Genomic DNA, 21351 nt, shown 5'->3' with positions numbered 1-21351 from the left:
AACATTCCGTTAGCCGCTACAGCTAGTATCGGAATACTTGGCGTTGATGTTTCGAGTCTCGTTCAGTTCCGCGGTCAATTGGAAGGCAAAGCCAAATTGGCATCAAAAAAGCTTGGTGTGCTCAGCAAGGCAAGACAGTATTTCACGTCGGCCCATCGTCTAAGACTATACAAGGCGCAAATTCGGCCTCACATGGAATACTGCTCTCACCTCTGGGCGGGTGCTCCCCAGTACCAGCTCCTTCCATTTGACCGTATCCAACGTAGAGCGGCTCGAATTATCGACGATCAAGCCCTTTCCGATCTGCTTGATCCTTTGGCTTTGCGTAGAGATGTTGGATCGCTCTGCATCTTCTACAGAATTTATCACGGGGAATGTTCCGAGGAATTGTTCGAATTAATCCCGGCTGCTGAATTTCACCTTCGGACATCTCGTCAAAATTCCAAATATCACCCGCACCACCTAGATGTCCGAAAATCCACAACAGCGCGATTTTTAAGACATTTTCTGCCTCGCACAACCACTCTGTGGAACCAGCTTTCGCCGGCGGTTTTTCCGAACCGATACGACTTGGGAACCTTCAAGAGAAGAGCGTACTCTTTCCTGAAAGGCCGGCAACGCACCTGCAAGCCCCCCGGTGTTGCAGATGTCCATGGGCGGTGGTAGTCACTTTCCATCAGGTGAGCCTCCTGCTCGTTTGCCACCTTATGACATAAAAAAAAAAAAAAAACTTTCACTATTAGAAATAAAATAGCTTGGCAATCGTTTTCTTCCAAGGATCTATCTCTATGAATTTGCTAATTGTATTATAGCCGTTAAGCAATCGTACCTTTTTTTAATTAGGATCCTTCTTTTTCAGCATTTTAATACATGAAGTTTTTTTAAATATATGTATTTTATCTCAAGATTATAATATGGTCAATAATAATTAAACAATTATTCTAAGTTAATCTTCTACGTCGTTGTGTTCTTATTAACAAACAGCTTTCTACAATATTAACAAATATAATCATAGTAATTATTATGAGCATAAGCCCTTGCATGCCATTGTAAATATATCAAATTATAATTTCTGAGGCAATGCAATTTACATCACTATATCATAGAAGATAAGGACTAAAATCCCTTAAAGACAATGAGGTCTTGATACATAATAGAGTTACAGTAATTTGCAACGTTATACCAATCAAAATAAGGCTCAAATTGCGTTGATAAGTTCAATATATATCAAGTTGCTATTAGTGTTTGGACGTCTAATGTTGTCTCATGCAGACGTGTAAGCTTTACTGCGTCTCAGGTGTAGATATTATGATGTTAGCCCAAAAATGTATGGACACAAGTAAAGACTTCAGTAGGCTTTACCTGACTTTACTATAAATATTTCTTAGAGTCCGTTTGTCCGGAGTCCTTTTTCTTTGAGGAAAAGGTTTGGAGCTTATTCATTCTTTTTAATTTTAAAGTATTATTTATTCATGGAATTAGAATAAAACCTTAGACTAACGAAAGGTCAAGAGATCATTTTCCAACATTAATTCATAATTTCTCCTTCGTTTAAGTGTAAAGCTTGTGGATGATAACTCAAAAATAAAATTTCTCATCAATGCCTGCCCTTATCCCAATTTTATTAGGGGTCGGCGCAGCATGTCATACTTCTCTGTCTATCATCATCTCACAAGAAACCGTCTTTATATCCATATCTTCTTTCACACAATACATCCATCGTTTCTTTGGTCGTGCTCACTTCTATATTCACCCACATTTTTATTTGTTAAAATTAAGAAATATTCAGTCGCACAAATCACAAATCTAAAGTGGATCAGAATAATACCAAGTAATCCAACTACACAACGGAGCTGTAATGATGAGTCTTCCCGGTGATTTATTTATTTACACAGCCTACTTTTGTAACGGACTTATATTATCTCTTGGCAGAAAATACCGGTGCTCGAATGCCTCTGTTTTTAATTAATGTCTACATGTGGCATGTTCCTGTCTTTTATCGACTTCAAAAAAAGGAGGGTCTCAATTCGCCCGTATATGTTTTTTATGGGTTCGTGTGTACTGTTTTGTTTATGAATCGATTTTTCTTGCATTGGGTTCAGTATAGCTCCCGGCTCCATCTCAATTTCATCGATATTATAACATTGAGCATTACATACATACATTTCGTATCATCGATATAATCAGAAATTGAAAATTAATCAATTTTTTTTCGTTGGAAATAAATAAATCTGAACGTTACATAAAAAAAATACTCGGCAATCTGGAAGTTTGTAAAAATAAAATTTTCATAATTACTTAAACACATAGAATAGATACAAGTTAAAAAATAAAAAGGAACAACCTCCAAATTGTCAAATAAGTCTTGCTTGTCAACCTCAAGCAGCGCCGACTTGGATCGCAGTAATGCCAGTTAATCCTGCCTTAGATCGTTAGGTTGTAAGAAGTGGCTTAAGCCTCCTTCATGACATAATATTACGTCTATTCAAATTCTATCCTTCTCTTAATTTTAATTTAGACCTTGGGCAAAATTTTGAGCTGCTATTGAATTCTTATTTTATAATATTGTTTGACGGACGAGCAAATGGGATACCTAATGGTAAGTGGTCCACTGTCTACAGACAAGAAAATAAAGCTATAAGAAATATTAACCATTCCTTACTTTGCCAATGCGCCACTAAATCTTGGGAACTAAGATGTTATGTCCCTTGTGCCTGTAGTTATGCTGCCTCACTCACCCTTCAAACCAGAACACAACACTAAGTACTGCTGTTTAGCGGTAGAATATGTGATAAGTGATTACTTACCCTTCCACCAAGTAAAATAATGGTTGGAGAGATTATCTGAAGAATGGTTACTATAATCAAATCTCAAGATGAATTTTAAAATCATTACATACATGTAGACTCAGGCGTTGTATTGGGTAATGATTGTCTATTGATTATGAAGACATTTAACTTCCTCTTCTTTTATAGTTTTCGTCACTTGAGACATTTGAACATGCTCATCTCAGCGGAATTTCTTTTACTTTTTAGACGTCTTCTTAGAACGTCGTCATTTTTTTTTTATGGCATTGGTTGGCGGACGAGCATATGGGCCACCTGATGGTAAGTGGTCACCACCGCCCATAGACAAAGCCGCTGTAAGAAATATTAACCATTCCTTACATCACCTATGCGCCACCAACCTTGGGAACTAAGATGTTATGTCCCTTGTGCCTGTGATTTCACTGGCTCACTCACCCTTCTAACCGGAATACAACAATACAATGTACTGTTATTTGGCGGTAGAATAATCATCATATATCATGTAAACTTCTTTTCTTTCTACAATTTCTAATCTACAAACTCCAAAAGGTTCCCATGATGTAAATCACTGAGTACATTATCATTTAGTAATTTATTAACGTGACTCACTACTACTATATCTCAAATATTAATCTTAATATCAAGTTCATTTAAATGATATTTTTGTTATAATAGTATTAATTTATTTCGGCAGCCATATTTTGCCTTTTTATTTTATAAAACATTTAAAGTTATTACTTCGCCTTAAAAAAACGTATCTTATTGTAGATTTTTTGAATAAATCATTTTCGTATTTTCTTTTCAAAGTTATATTTTTTAATTTTAATTAAAATTTCGCTATAATAGTTATTTTTTTTAATTTTTACAGAGGAACAATGCACTCATCATTAAAATATTTAAATAAAAATCTTACAGCATACAAACTATGTATAGACTATTTAGTATGATTTACAGAACTAATTTAATAGAGTCGGTTGCTTTGTTATCATTCTATATGTTATATTATTAACTTTATTTATTAATAATTTACTAAATAAGAAATTAATTACTCAAACAAAAGACATTTTAGTAATTATATGAGAAATAGTTTGGCTTTAATCCAAAAATTAATAACATATTTATTTTATTACTAGCTGTGCCCGCGACTTCGTGCGCGTTGTTTGAATTTAAGTTATTTGGATATTGTAGCGTGATTTTATTTTTATTCTATGTATAATTCTAAAATAAAAGTAAGTTACTCCTTATTACATCCGCTATCTGCCAGTGAAAGTCCCGTCGAAATCGGTTCAGCCGTTTTAGAGATTAGCCGGAACACACACAGACAGACAGACAAAATTGTAAAAAATTTTATTTTGGTATATGTACCGTATATACATAATTTTAATATTACGAACAGACACTCCAATTTTATTATATGTATAGATTATACTATATAACCCTATATTACGTTGTTTATCTTGACGAAAAGCATTTTCCCTAAACATCGAACATTCGTGTAAATAACGGAAGTGACGATACAAATGATAATTTGAAAATTCACTGTTAATTTAATAGTAAACCTTTTTAATTTATAATATAAGTATTATATTCAGATATATAAAAATTAATAAATAATTTAATTATACTAATTTTAAAACATAAATTTTAATATATATAGAAACAAGAATACGTCATCGTTTTTTATGTGGTTGATTTTTTTACAGGACATTATTCTAAATTTAAATTTTACATAGTTACTACGTCTTTCATTTCAGAATCTAGAAACTAGTGAGTTATTTTTTTTTTATAATTTAGGAAACAAACACTCAATGTCGCAGTCCATTATAATAAATAATAATTTATTAAAAGAGCAAAAAATCATACGTTGATAAGAAGTCATAAAAAAAGAAATGAACTGAGACTGTCGAACGCAATAGTGGCCAACAGTTGCCACTACTTGTACACGCACACTAGTAAAGAAGTATGACGATTGGCGAATGTCATGCGTAGCTGTCACGAACACCAAGATAATAAAGTTTTCTCATTTGTTTTAGTCTTCTTTACTGTACCATTATCTACATATATAAATAATCTAAGTGTAAGCTATATAATAAATTTATTTCCGAACTATAATTCAAATTGAGGCAATTTGAAAAAAGAATATTTTTATTTTTATTATAAATTCGATACTCCAAGAAATAGCATCGATAGAAATTAAAAAAAAAAAAGACGTCCAGAATATCGTATTCAAGTCTCGTTCCGAGGTGGATCAGACTAATGCCAGTTAATCCTACGTCGGAATAGGCTGGAAGAAGTGACTTAATCTTCCTGGATGATGTATATACAGTCTACTTACAATGGTATATATCTATTGAACGATTTGTCTCATTACAATTTTTTTATATAGCCAGTTTAACTAGAGCCCGGCTTCGCACTGATGCACTTAATTTATAAAGAAAATGTAATGATATCAATATAAATTATACTTTATAGCATTTAGCATTAAGGTTTAATGTGGACAAGTTTTTTAAAATTGGATTATAGGTTCCGGAGATCACTTCACATACACAATAAAATAAATTTTATCTCGTTATAATATTGGTGTATATAAATTAGAATAGTTATAAAATATACTCATTCAATCATTCATTCATCCATTCATTCATTCATTAATTAATTCATAAACAGTTGACCGCTCGATTATATAATCGTGTTTTAATATATAAATCTATTTAATTTAAAATAAATACACCTTACGTTATTTTCCGCGGCGTACGCCTGATATGCGTGTATTATATAATGGTATATAAATATAATTAATTTTATTTAAAATCTGAGTCGAGGTAGCTTAAATAGATCGCCTATATATAAACCTATAATTGCCGTTATAACCAAGATAAGCTAACTTTTATATGCTTAATCTGCGTTTATTCATCTCGTTCATTCGTAAGGAATACATGGTAAGGAAACCTGCATGTCAATGAAATTATGCCACATTCTACCAACCCGCATTGGAGCAGCGTGAGAGAAAATGCTCTAAACCTTCTTCTCATAGGCCTCTTGCCTTACGCCAGCGGGACAGTAATAAATAAAATAAATAAATTAAAAATAAATTTATTGACATGAAAAGTTAACATAGTCACGAAACATCCAGTGGTCGCACTAGGCAAGCCTGTCTTTCGGGTACCAACTACCGGTTACAATTTCGTATATTTAAACAAGAGCTCCGACAATATACGATCCCATAAATAATTACATAAAAATATTTCGTTATATAAAATACAGCAATATATGTGAAAATTAGAATAATGTGTAATACCTAAAGAACAAAAACAAAAGCAAAAGTAAGTTATACGTAATTACTTTACTAATTTCAAATGTCTTGTAGTGTATAAGATTATTCCAAATCTTATTTACTGCGACAAAAGTCTTATACTTTGCTAACTAGCAGGAAGCTAGAAAAATATAATAGGTGTTAGGTAACCTATATCTCTACATCAAAAACTATCTTAATTCTAAGTGACATCCAAATCCTTCCAGCCGCTTATACGTAATTGTACAACAAACATCCACACATGCAAACCATCACATTTTTGCTATTAGTTAGAAAATATACTTAAATATTTTTTTTACTAAACCAAATTGTGTTAATTTGAATTTATTTTTAAAGTGTATCTGAAACCTGTAAACGTTGGCTAAATCCTTCATAAAGAATAATATCAAATTTTAATCCCCCCCCCTTCCACCATAAAAAGCCGGTAAGTTGCTCGTGGGACTTGTCCGAATTTGAAACCTCAACCATCCAGCTGCAACCACTGATCGATCTCGGAACCACATTTATGGTTACATTATAAAATATCTAAATAACTATTTAAAATAGTTCTTAATATTTAACGTTCAATGAGAATAAAACTACTTAAAATACATTCGACTTCGTACAATATTTCATCGCGTTTCTATTGAAAGTCGAACAACTTTGAAGTCTTTGTACTCGATAGTTGTAAACAATTTTAAAGTAATATTCGACATAGGTGTAAACTTTGCTTTTAGCGAGTTGAAAGAACCAATGATTAATTGTGAAACTAGCTATTATATGGCTGTCTTATGGTTTATGCAATGTTATTTAGGTAGGTATTTAGTTAATAGGTTAGGGGAGGGGAACATTGACCTAAGGATTGGAGGCCTGCTGAGTTGGGTCTACCGTCAGGACGTCACGGTAGTATGCGCAAGCGATCCTGTGATATCTCCTGAAAAGACGGAGTGAGTACAGCTGATTTTTAGTGGGTGGGCACATACACACATCATAGGGGAAACGCGTAATGTGATTAACCAGCGAAAATAAAAAAGGGGGGAACATTGAGCTTTTGGTACGGCACAAACGCCCGTAGACATTTACGCCGTAAAAAAAAATCAGTCCTTACACCGCGAATGCACTACTGTCCTTGGTAACTGTCAGTTATGTCCCTTGTGCCTCTAGTTACACCGATTCACGGATCCTTTAAGCTGTATCCTTTAAGCTAACACAATAATAATAAGTATTGCTGCTTGTCTCTCGATTGTATGATGAGTATCTAATGTACCTATGAGTTAATTTCATAATTTGTTTTTTTTTTCACTTTATAAAATTAATTATTGTTAATAATGTGTTAGATAATCTGCCATATCATGTATATCAATAACCATTCCAAATAAAATGGTGGATCAAATCCAATCAAATCAAATATAAATATACTTTATTCAAGTAATATTAAACTTTTACAAGCACGTTTGAATTGTCAATTTACAGATTTGTATTAAACGTAAACATACCACTGGTACGCAATATAGATTCTAACAAGAGAAGAAGAACAGAAGAGCCTGCATAAAACTCTTTTTATATTAGTTAGGTATATTTTAAATATAAAATCTTGTCAATCATATACAATTAAATTTATGTAAGATATCCTGCCAGTCAACTAGTTCTAGTAATAGTTCCAGTGATTATCAATTCTTATGAAACTTCTATTTAACAAGATAAGGTGATTGCCCCAACTGTGGGGCATTATTGGTCACTGATGATATAAAATTATAATTTTCATTTTTTTTAATACTGAATTAAAATAATTCAGTATTAAAAAAAATTAAAACTAAAATGATAACTAGTCAAGAACATAGAATAATTATTACTAATTATTCTATGTTCTTGACTAGTTATTTTTTTAAATGAATATGAATTATTGTATAATAAATTAATACTCTCTGCGGACTTCGACCATTTAATATAATTGTGATAGAAATTTAATGAATTGTTCTGCGTTCTTTGTGAGCGTAATTCTGGCCCAAAAAAATAAGACATTTTTTTTATACATTCAATATGAATCTGTAATCTTCGTGGTAGGGCTTTGTGCAAGCCCGTCTGGGTAGGTACCAACCTCTCACCGGACATTCTACCGCCAAACAGCGGTACTCAGTATTGTTTTGTTCCGGTTTGAAGGACGAGCGAGCCAGTGTAACTACAGGCACAAGGGACATAACATCCTAGTTCCCAAGATTGGTGGCGCATTGGTGATGTAAGGAATGGTTAATATTTCTTACAGCGCCATTGTCTATTTGGCGGTAGCGACCACTTACCATCAGGTGACCTATATGCTCGTCCGCCTATCGATATCATAAAAAAAAAGTGTATGTAGACCCTTATTATCGCATGAAGCTAGTGTTTGAAGTTTTTTTTTAAAAAAAACTATGTTTAATTCGATTGATCTATTTAATATATCGTAGGTTTATTAATGAATATTCGCAAAGAACTAGAGTGTTATTCACTTTCTATTTTATTAACATCCCACACACTGTAAACTTCGCCGTAGAATATTATGAGTGGGCTGAGAGTGTTTATCTTACATGTACGAGGAACATGTTAAACTTAATAACATTTTTTATTTTAAGATAAAACATGACACAGATTATCCGTGTAGCTTTCCAACACAGTTTAATTAGGAAACGCACTATCAGTTTTAATTTAATTTTATTTATTTATTGAAATAGTTACACCATCAACTTATCACTAAACACTTAAAATTAATAATTGGTATTGGTAACATTCAAAGTGATACGTCTTTAAAGGTGTAAACTTCATCATCATCATCAGCCCACATTCGTCCACTGTTGGACATAGGCCTCTCCAAATGCACGCCACTGTGGTCTTTCTAAACAACATTGAGCTATTAATACTATCCTAATATTATAAATGCAAAAGTAACTGTCTCTTATGCTTTAACCACTAAGCCACTGAACCGAATTTGATGTAGTTTGGTATAAAGCAAGCTTTAACTCCAAGGAAGGACGTCTACCCCAAAAACGCGAGTAAAGCGGCGGCGTCAGTTGCTAGCGAGCAACGACTAGCTTTTTAAAGATGTATAATAAACATATGTCTCTCGAATAAAACTACCGATTCATGAAATTGTTCCATAAGTTTCATTGTAAATTGATAGTATAGCTATTTTCTTAAATACAAGAGCTTACATACGAACATACTTGTTAGTAGGGCTATGTGCAAGCCCAACTAGGTAGGTACCACCCACTCATCATATATTCTATCGGATACGTGCTATAGCACAAGGGGTCAGGATTGAACCTGCGACTTTTTACATCGCAAGGTGACCCGTAATCCATTGAGCTATTAACGCTATAAATGCAATCACAGCACAAGAGATACAACTACCTAGTTCCAAAGGTTGGTGACGCACTGGTGATATAAAGAGTGGTTAGAATTTCTTACCGCACCAGTGTTTATGGGCAGTGGTAACCACTTACCATCCCGTAGCCATTTGCTCGTCCACCTACCTACATAAAAAAAAATCAAGAAAGAAGTAAGTATATAAAAACAGCTTGTTAATGTCAATGTTCAATGCTGGTCACCTTGTATTTAGTGGCGGCAATTAAAAACACATAAATAAGATTCAAATACGTCATAGATCAAATTATAAATTTATGTAAAACAGTATAGTTTAGCGGAACGAGGTTGCAAGTAGGTCACTCGCAGAAAATTTAATTAGTATGCACATACAGTTACATTTATGTAAATATATTACATTTATGTAATTTCGGAAACTATCGGTAACAAGAGTTATCAATATGCTAATTTTTATAACAATTTAATACTAAATAAAACAAATTTGTAACTTTGATAAGATCGATTACACTTTTTTATTTTCGTTTAAGATATCAGACTGACCGTTAAATGGGTCACCTGATGTTAAATGGTCACCATTTATGGACAAATCAAATATTAACTATATGTATATATCACAGAACCGTTACAGCCTGTAAATTTCCCACTGCTAGGCAAAGGCCTCCTCTCTCTTTGTGGAGAAGATTTGGAACATACACAACCACGCCGCACGAAATTAGACACATATAGATTTCCTCGCGGTGTTTTCCTTCACCACCGAGCATGAGATGAATTATAAACACAAATTAAGCACATGCAAATTCAATGGTGCTTGCTTAGGTTTGAACCCGCAAACATCAGTCGATAACGCAAATATTTCTCCAGTAATGTACAAGTTTTCCCATTTTATGACATTCGCTTATTTCTTCTTGTTCGTTTTGCGACTATTAATAAGGCGGCTCCATCTTGTTGAGGCAATTTTTCAGTTATTTTATCACTGTTAGGTCTCAGTGTTAGTTCTTCTTAGGATGAATGGTCCTCCTGATGTTAAGTGGTCACAACGATCATAGATATCTGCTCTGTAAGAATTTAAAACATTCCTTACATCGCCAATGCAGCACCAACCTGAGCTAAGATGTTATATCCCTTGTGACTGTAGATACACTGACTCACTTATCCTTCTGAAAAACAGCAAACCATATTGCATTGTGTGTGTGTGTGTGATTATATCTGTTTGTTTATTGTTACGCCGTCTGTAAATCAACTAATAAAATAAACTTCTATTTTATTTTTTTTCGATCCTTTAACCATATTTATCGCCTTAAAACTATTTTTGTTTAATTGTTTTTCAATGTCTATATACTATATGTAGGTATCAACGTACTGATTAACTTAATCTCCTCAAAGTATACATATTGTTTCGTAATATTACTTATATTACGTTTCTCTGAAGATCTTTGAATATTTCGCTTCACTTTTAATGTGACGTGGTTCCACATAACACTAGATTATAGTACGTGGAAAATTATGTCAACGTATCCAACGAGAAAATTGTTAGACCAAGAGCTTTAATAGCGCACGTTGTTAAAACTAACGTCTAATATTAAAAGTAGGAGAATTTGTTAGTCTAAATAATAATTTAGAGCGCGTTTTATATAAATATATATTGTATAGGCGCCAAAATAATTACTTAAAGTGAAAAATATAATGGTATTTTGCTTTGGTATCAGAAGCTGTTTATAAGAACCTAAACAAAAATGTTGTACATATTTTCCGATCAACTTGAGACTCTCTTGGGAGATAATGATTTTTAGCAATGATTGTTTCCTTTGCATTTATTTCTAAATTCAGCGATTTAACTGGCAACACCACAGAGTAAACTATAAAGAAGTCTCTAAGCACTTTGAAATAAATCTTACTTTTACAAGATAAAATTTAACGTACTACCAGATTGTATCGAAATGCAGATACGACGATTTTCAGCTGTCGAAAGTTACTAGCAATAAATATTTTATATGAATAATACATGAATTGTTTCTGTGTTCTATAATGGTAAAAGGACGGCACCGCCACCGGCAGATGGCGTAGCGCTGTGCTGCGCCTGCGCTGTGGCGGTGCCGTACCGTTGCACGGCAAACGGCGCCGCACCGTAGACATGGGTCCACGCCCTAAGACGCGTCAAAGAACATCGTTCCAAAAAACATAACGATGGTTAGGCTTACAGAGTGACAACAATATGTTCAAAACACGTATGTTATATCAAAATCAAATATTCTCTATTCGAGTCGGCTTAGCACGTTTGAATCGCCATGTTACAGTGTTGAATTCAATGTAAAGTTACCACCGGAAAATAGATTCTACCGAGAAGAACCGGCAAGTAACTCAGTAGTTACTTATTTTCACCATTTAAATTACGGAGTACGTGAATAATGTACAATTAATTTCATATATATTCTGCTTGAAAATCAACAAATAATCCATCTTTTAATATGCTTTATTTATCAATGTTTTTATTTTGACGTGAGATTATTTTTTTTTAATAATTGATTTAATTTTTCCATTGCTTCCAGTCTAATTAGCAAAAGAAGACTTATAAATATTGGCCCTGTTACTACAAAGCCACAGTGGAATTTTATAAGGTCATCTTATCGGGCACCATCAACAAAAATCACGGCTAACACTAAAAAATCTTAGCCATATAATAAAATATACGAGCAAACTCACACGAACCCGCAGTTAAATTCACGATGGGATAAGCACGACTAACTCGCTCATTTACGGAACCTTCGCTCTAAGTGGAACATTAGTGGGATGTTACTATAGCTCTTACTTACAGCGTCGCTCGATTGCATTTTGTATTAGCCCGTATTTATACCTATGAAGTTAAAGAGAGTAATAAAAATATATAATAAGTAGATTTTTGACTATCAATAGGCAAGTGTAAACACTTCTATATTGAATAAAGATTTTTGACTTTGACTTTGATATATATGTGTAAAAATATATTATTTATTTATACTAAGAAGACGGTTTTTTTATGGCTTTGGTTGGCGGACGAGCATATGGGCCACCTGATGGTAAGTGGTCACCAACGCCCATAGACAAAGGCGCTGTAAGAAATATTAACCATTCCTTACATCACCTATGCGCCACCAACCTTGGGAACTAAGATGTTATGTCCCTTGTGCCTGTGAATACACTGGCTCACTCACCCTTCTAACCGGAACACAACAATACAGTGTACTGTTATTTGGCGGTAGAATATCTGATGAGTGGGTGGTACCTAGTCAGACGGGCTTGCACAAAGCCCTACCACCAAGTAAACTTACATGACGGTATGACACTTATATGACGGTATGAAACTCTTGAACTTAAATTATGATTTTTTTATCTTTAGTGGGTAGATAAACATGTAAACGGGCTACCTAATAGTGTAAGGAATATTATGCAATCTTTGCCTAACCATAAATTAATCGTATTCCGGTTTGAAGGGTGAGTCAGTCAGTGCAACTACAGGCACAGGGTAATAACAAATTGGTCCCCAAGTTGATATGAGAAATTATTAATACTTCAAGTATCAACGTCTATGAGCAGTGATGATCATTATCCATCAGCTGGACGATTTGCCAGTCCATGACATAAAAAAAATGTACTTAAATGAAACCGAAGTACGAATAAACCTTAAATAAGACTTCTTACCATCCTGACGTCATCGATCCAAAGCATTGTTTAATATTCACCCTTGAAACTTTATAAGAGAAAAAAAAGTCGTCAAACGAAATTCGAGAAAATCTCGTTGAAAAAACAAAGCATGCTCCAATCAGATTTAAAAGCGTCAGCAGTCAATAAGAAACGGCAAATAACAATTCTTATTGTCATTCAGTGTAGCACCCACTTTATGTAAACGTCGGCTTATATAGCCGGTCGACTTTTATTAGTTTGTTGAATGAAATTTACTTGAATAAATGTTCTAGACGGATTAAAATGTGGAATCGCCGCAACTGCCCAGAGAAAATTGAATCTTTTTTAAATATATATAAAATTGATTATCTGATGAAGCATAATATTAACATATTTCGAATCAATTTTATCATTTACTTCACAAATGATTTCAGGCATAAAATATATAACGTCAACAATACCGAAAAAGGATTCAGTAGTCATTATTAAAACTTAAAATAAACATTTACAATGTGTATCGCTTATAAATTAACAACTTTTAAAATCATAATGCTAAAATAAACTCGACAATATTAAAACTGTTTTCATAGAAACTCAACCTAAAAACGAAGTCTCGTCGGAAGGAAAATTCGGAATGTCGATTAAATTCATAAACGGTACGTTTGTCCTGTTCCCTTTTATAAACTCAGAAATATCGAAGGAAAACGTTTTCAATCTAATATCAAAATCAAACATTATACAATAAAATAAAATATCTCATATTTAAAAAATCTATTAATCAATTTATTAATACGTTTTTTGAGAAATATTTAAATATCGAAACGAAAAAGTAATTTGAAAAAAGAATCAATTTATTGTATGAGGTCGGAAAATGTAACAGCATTTTAGCTTTTCCTCAATCGGAGGAGGCAATAATGTTGTATAAACTCGTTTTATTAGCTATTAAGCGTAGATAATTATGTATGATGTAATAAGACTGTGTGTTCCAATGAGGGTGGCAAGAGTAAGATTAAAAAAAAATCTACAGAAAACGCTTAAAGCGAATATGTCATGTATTATATGCTGACAAAAAAAAATTGCCATTTACTATGTTCCTTTTTTGAAACCTAAAAGTGGTCACTGAGACTTATACATAAAAAGATATAATGTCGTAGACTTTTCTGTAGACATTTTCAAGTCCTACAATGTCGTACTAAATTCCTTTGATGTGGTTCTTATAATTTAGTCAGCTTTCGCACTATTAGGGCCTGAAAGCATAATTAAGCGTCTTGACTATATGATGGTAAAAACCGCATTGAATCAGACAGACGCAAAAAAACACTATTACTTAAGAACTAAATATATACATACAAATTTACAAAAAACATAAAATATAACGTTAATATAAAAGAACAGTTAACTTGTGGTACAATTTCAGACTACCGTGAGCCATTTAACTGTAAGTGGTGACTACTAAACTTTGTCTAACCCATAAACAGAAGCATTCTTATGTGTAACCAAATTACTCGGTGGTAGGGCTTTGTGCAACTCTGTCTCTCCTACTCATCACATAATCTACCGTCAAACAGGAATACTCAGTATTGTTGTGTTCCGGTTTGAAGGGGGATTGAATGTATGTACAGGCACATGGGACATTACATCTTAGTTCTCAAGGTCGGTGGTGATGTTTTAAGGAATGGCTTATTCTTAATTGGTCGCACTCACGCATCTGATGTCTATGGGTGATGGTGACCACTTACCATCAGTTGAATGCAATATTTTATTATGATCGGTAATAAGCTAATTTTAAAACAATTACTTTTAAAAATAAAAGTAATGCCTACGCTACATATACTCAAAAAAAAAATTATGATTTTATTAAATTTGAAATCTTGGTGTATTTAAAATAATACATAACACTATTTAATTTATGGCTTTTGTTTCAGCCCTGTCGTGGAAACATATCTCTCCTAGAAGAGGATATCTGGCGGGAACAGCAATGTAGCGCTCACGACAACACCCCATACGGAGGGGAGCTCTTCCATTGGACGGCTCACAGAGACGATGACGAACCATGCGCTTTAACTTGCCGTGGAACTCCACAACACTCTGGACAAAACCCTGAGCCGGTAAGCGATGATTTCTATAAAAGATAATTTACATAAGTCTTTTTGCCACAGGGACACATATGTTATATGGAAAGATTAAATTTTTAATTAGTTGATTTTAATATTATTTATTAAGATGATAATGTCGAAATGTGCGTCACATGCGTTCTGAATTTGTACTGTAAATATTTGTTAGTATTTAATACTCTATGTAGATTTACTTATACAATGGAATTTAAGGCAATCTTATGTACAATTAACTTCATACTGATTTCAATACAATATATGAAATAGTTAGACAAACGGACCATAAGAAAAGGTCAACACAGTGGTAGATATTGGCGCTGTAAGAAATGTGCTCCATCCTCAAGGCGCCAACTACCTTACTCTACCTAGATCGGTTTGCACAAAGTCCTATTATCATCAAGTAAACATAAATAAATATATTCTCAGGAATAATATCAAGAAAATTATAAAGTTTTACATGTTTTCTATTTCTCCGAAATAATGGTTATGTTCTTCTTAAATTTTATGCATTAATAATGGAAAATATTCGAGTCCAGTTGGAAGATAAGAGTGACGCAAGGCTGAATTCTTGAAAATATACATAGAAACTTTATGAAAGAAATCTTGCTATTGTTACAGCAATACTTTTAAAAGCATTTAGTTTTGAAATGTTTACGAAAACCGTCTTAAAAATTTTACTCAAGTTGTATGTAGTTGTACAATAAAATATAAAATAACCGAGATGGTACAGTCTGTAGAACACGAGGATCTTATCGAATGATTGCAGGTTCGAAGGCAAGCAACATGGAATTTCTATGTAATTTCAAAGCTTATATTCAGCCATGTGTTCCTACTAAACCACATTTTATTATTATGAATAGATACTAATGGTAAATGGCACATTGTGCCACCAACGTGCTACTTACCTTAGTAGCTAAGATGTTATGTCCCTTGTCTTGTAGTTACACTGGCTCGTTTTTCCTTCAAACAAGAACACAACAATACTCTACCTACCACCAAGTAAATTTGAGTAGGGTAAGTTGAATTAGCTCCAAGTATTTTCCTTAGGTGGAAACTTCTGTGAAAACTAATAAAAATGCCTATACGGTTTTAATTGGGTTTTTTATTACGTTTATATATTGTGTTAATTAAAAGATTCAGTACAAAGAAACAAAATATGACATAAAGAATATCGGTTTCGATTCCGTAGCTAATTAGGTAAATTTCCGAGAGAATTCATCTCGTTGAATTCGTTTTTTATTGAAATATTTATATAAACTTTAAAGTCAACTGCGGTTGTTTCAATATTTACAATTTCTAACATTCCTTTGACGTTATTAAAACGCTGAAGTATTCCAGATGTCTGAGTGGAGTGTTCTGATTCGATAAAAGTTGTACCATTAAATTGGTTACTAAGTTTTATTGAAATTAAATAAACATTTGTTTATTTCATACTTCATTGCATAAAATCAAAAGGCATTTAGGTGTAATTATATGAAAGCCGAACTCAACATTAAAATTTGTCCGTACCGGTTTAATTAAACACGAAAGTAAATTTATATTTATAGAAATAAATTGCTTGTACGTTATCATCATCATCATCATCCTCCTGCTCTTATCATAATTTTACTTGGGGTCAGCGAAGCATGTCTTCTTCTTCCATACTTCTCTGTCGGACGTCATCTCACAAGTAACATTCTTTCTAACCATATCGTCTTTCACAGAATCCATCCATCGTTTCTTTGGTCGTCCCCTACCTCTATATCCATCCACATCGATTCTCAAAACCTTTCTCACAACATGGTCCTCATTCCTCTGCATAACTTGCCCATACCATGACAGCCGGTTCCCACATAGCTTCTCGGTTACCGGTGCCACTTTCAAAATTCCTCTTATTGCTTGTACGTTAACATTTTAAATGAATATGAGAAAAGGTGTATTTTTCCTATTTACTTATAGTGTACTCGGTGCGTATTATTGGTTACACCTGTAAATGTTGCTGATGCGTTGTTAAATTTTGGGTCTTCTTCTTTCAAATTTCAAATCAGCGGTGACAGAAAGAGAGAAAAATTATTATTTAACCAAGCACCTGTTTTGGTGCTGTTCAATCACGAATGCCTTTTAAATTTAAGTAAAATAATTACATTAACAGCCTATATACTACTGCTGGACTAAGGCCTCCTCTCCCTTTGTGGAGAAGGTTTGGACCATATTTCACTACGCTGCTCCAATGCGGATTGGTAGATACACATGTGGCGGAATTTCGTTAAAATTAGCCACATGCAGTTTCCTCACGATGCTTTCCTTCACAGCCGAGCACGAGATGAATTATAAACACAAATTAAGCACATGAAAATTCATCTCACTGTGCCATCTTGGCTTTAATTTAAATAATTTTAGCATTACATTAGCATTACCAGCCCGTAAATGTCCCACTGCTGAGATAAAGGCCACCGCTCCCTTTGAGGAGAAGGTTTGGAGCATATTCCACCACGCTGCTCCAATGCGGGTTGGCGAAATACACATGTGGCAGAATTTCGTTGAAATTAGACACATGCAGGTTTAAATAATTATTGGAGTGCATTAGTATGAGTGACAGCCCTGCTTAAAAGATGTCATAAGTATAGACAGCAAAAAATACAAATTTGATTATACTAGTTTTTATTCGCGAAAGAAGAAAGACTATATATATCTGTGTCAAATATAATTCAGATCCGTTCAGCCGTTCTGAAGTGATTGAGTAAAAAACATCTATCAAAATGCTCCGATTTATAGGTAAGGTAATTGAAAAATATCTAGATGTGCTAAATTTGCAATTTTTTTGCAGACGGTGTCTTTAGATGAAGAAGATAGGGTCGTCGTGGCGGTTCTAGCAGCACGGGTATCTGATGGTACTCGGTGCAGACCGGGCAGCCTGGACATGTGCATCGATGGGAGATGTCAGGTAATACTATTATATTAAAATATCAAATTTCAGGTTAATTTTAAAGCATCTAACGTATTACTTGGCATTAAGAAAGCTTAATGAAATATGAACTCCTCTGTCAAAGTCGTAAGTCATATATTGTAGGCTAGGAGGATCTGGCTGTCGAATAATATCGTAGCTCAAAAACTTCCGCTAGAGCTCAGAGCTGTGGTCTTAAAAGTTCAAATTGTATAATGATCGCCTAAATTATTTAGGAGGACTGCACGTCTCTATAAAAATGTCGCTGATTTTTTCGTTCACATCACACATATTTTGTCATTTTTATGATATAGGTAGGCGGACAGGCAAATGGGCCACCTGGTGGTAAGAGGCCACCAACGCCCAAAGACATTGGAGCTGTAAGAAATATTAAACATACTTTACATAACCAATATTGGGAACTAAGATGTTATGTCCCTTGTGCCTGTAGTTACACTGAATTACCCTTCGAACTCTACAATAATAAGAATTGATATTTGACATTAATATCTATAATATTCAATTGTATTTTATTATTATACAATAATTATACTCTAACATGAAATGAAAATTGTCATTTATTATTTTTATTTAATATAAGATTACAAACTATACGCGTACGTGCCATCAATGAGGACAAAAAGATTGTCAACTTTCGTGTTTTAATGACCTACTTTCAAACAGACCACGACCAGTAAATAAAAATCGGCAATATGATAAAAATGACGTTACGTCATGAATTATGAAATTAAGACTTTATTATAATGACATTAGTTAATGACCAAATAATGAATAATATTATCATCCTCCTGCCCTTATCGCAATTTGCTTGGGTCGGCGCAGCATGTCTTCTTCTTCCATACGTATATCTGACGTCATCTTACAAGTAACATTCTTTCCAGCCATATCATCTTTCACACAATCCATCCATCTTTTCATTGGTCGTCCCCTTCCTCTATCCATCCACGTTCATGCTCAAGAATGGTCTTGAGCATGAACGTGAACATATTGTGAGGAAGGCCTCACATTATCTTCCTCATTCATTAAAAATTCCCGGTCACAAATAAAACAAAATATTTTTTCTTCGTAATTATTAATATATTAGTTTCCATTGTGTATTCAGGGAGATACAAGTTCTAGGTACCCTATTAGGTACCCTAGTACTCTATTTCATGTTATTTTGTACTCCTGACAACGCTTATACTGAATTTACTAATGATCAGTAGAAAGGGTGACACAAACAAGGGGGAAACAAAGTTCCTTTTCAATTTTAAATCGGTTAGGATTTGAGAAATATTTCTTTATGAATAGAACTCGTTGTTGTATTAAAATATTATTATATCTACAAACGAACGCTTCCAAAATAAAAAAAATATACTTTTTCACCCAGAAATAAGCCGAACAATTCTCTTTTATTAACATTCGTATTAACAGGAAGGTCTCGAGTATTTTCCTATTTTCCTTAAAAATTCCGAACGAGCACGCCCTCGTGGTAAAATCACCCTTGTTTACGACAAACGCGCTGTTTACCGAGATATGAGCAAATAAACAATCCTCCTTAGCGTCTTCACATAACTTACCCGATAGGACGTGAATATTTTACACTAAGTTCCTACTCATTACTCATTCACCGCAAGTTTTAAGAGCTTATTAATATTTTAATAAACAATTTGGTTATTTCGAAAATTGAGGTTCATTTCTACAAATAACAAAAGTTTGTATTGTAGCTATAAGTTTAATTTGGACATAGCTGTTCGGAAAAAACTCGAAACGTTTGCTTATCATCATCATCATTATCTTCAAATAATCTAAAATATAAAGCATATACACATTTAAACCTACAATAGTATGAGAACAGCATGCTGGAATAAGCTTCAAACCTTGTTACTTACTTTCCCACACGCATCTTAATCTAAATTGACCTTAAAATAAACAATTTGCGCATCAAGTCCTTAATTTGTTGCTTCCAAAATAGCTGATATCAGATAAAATCAAACGAATAAAAGTTTCGACTAAATGAACTAAGCTTGTATCTTAGCCGATAATACCAGGATGAATACTTTCCTATAAAACCCTTCTCCATGACACAGTCTACGTGTGTCCTGAATTTCTTAGATTACTCGACGAGCGAATACGTGATTCGGTAACAAAATAAACACTTTCGTATAAGACACTTATTTTCTTATAATTCTTTTGAAGATCCGTCTTTGTGGGTACCGAACACTTAAGCCATTTATGGTTGTAAGAAATAATATTTATTCTGGTAAGAATTAACTAAATTCCAAGAACATAGGACTCAAAATTTTACAAGGAGTTTTATCTATTTATTACTTTTACAAAATTGAGTTCCATTTTCTGTCTTTGCCTTTATATTTATACCCAGATTATCTTACTCTTTGACAGAACCACGACCAAAGACTGATAGACAATTCAAGGCAAGAGAGTGTAACACTGCCAAATTTCTGACTCTGTATTGCTAATAAATACTTCTTTACAGGATAACTCAATAATTACTAATAAACTGACTTAGATTCTGAGTCCAGGACCTTGGGATCTGCAAGTAGCTAATAGATTAACGTTGCAATTATTACACGTTTGATATAATTGTCCTCATTCATGGTCATCGTTTAAATGGCGTGGAAGTTAAAGGATGCAGCGCCATTTAGCAACGTATTACAACAAAATGGTCGATGTAAAAAAGATATGTCTTTGGTCTATTTATTATTATGCCTCTAGGCCTATAAGGCCTGCACTTTCCTGATCTAAACGGAATCACTAGGATTATGCTACCTTCTTGGGTACGGCTCAGGATGTTAACCTAGATGCCCGTAGCCATCTTGACATAGTACGAAGACCCCACGGCTACATTTTCCATTAAAAATATATTTATTTATTTATACGTACATATATTATATATCTTTATAAGATATAGCTCTGACTTGAGGGTCTTTGTGCAAGCCCATCTGGGTAGGTACCGCCCACTCATCAGATATTCTACCGATAAATAACAGTACTATTTATTGTTGTGTTCCGGTTAGAAGGGTGAGTGAGCCAGTGTAATCACAGACTCAAGGGACATAACACCTTAGTTCCCAAGGTTGGTGGCGCATAGGTGGTGTGAGGAATGGTTAATATTTTTACAGCGCCTTTGTCTATGGGTGGTGGTGTCCACTTACCATCAGGCGGCCCATATGCTCGCCC

At 33.8% G+C, this 21351-nt stretch overlaps 1 protein-coding gene across 1 annotated transcript in view; it reads left to right on the top strand.

Annotated features, from left to right (window-relative positions):
• Positions 1-21351, top strand: part of LOC125072667 (protein madd-4) — a 395564-nt gene that overhangs the window by 296357 nt on the left and 77856 nt on the right. Inside the window, exons 7-8 of the mRNA XM_047683327.1 lie at positions 15039-15221; positions 18034-18150. Coding sequence (XP_047539283.1) covers positions 15039-15221; positions 18034-18150 — 300 coding nt within the window. The remainder of the gene's footprint in view (positions 1-15038; positions 15222-18033; positions 18151-21351) is intronic.

This window comes from Vanessa atalanta, chromosome 22 (assembly GCF_905147765.1).
Source record: "Vanessa atalanta chromosome 22, ilVanAtal1.2, whole genome shotgun sequence".
NCBI classification, from domain to species: Eukaryota; Metazoa; Arthropoda; class Insecta; order Lepidoptera; family Nymphalidae; genus Vanessa; species Vanessa atalanta.
The sequence above is the reverse complement of the archived record's forward strand: the minus strand, read 5'-3'. Positions and strand labels throughout refer to the sequence as shown.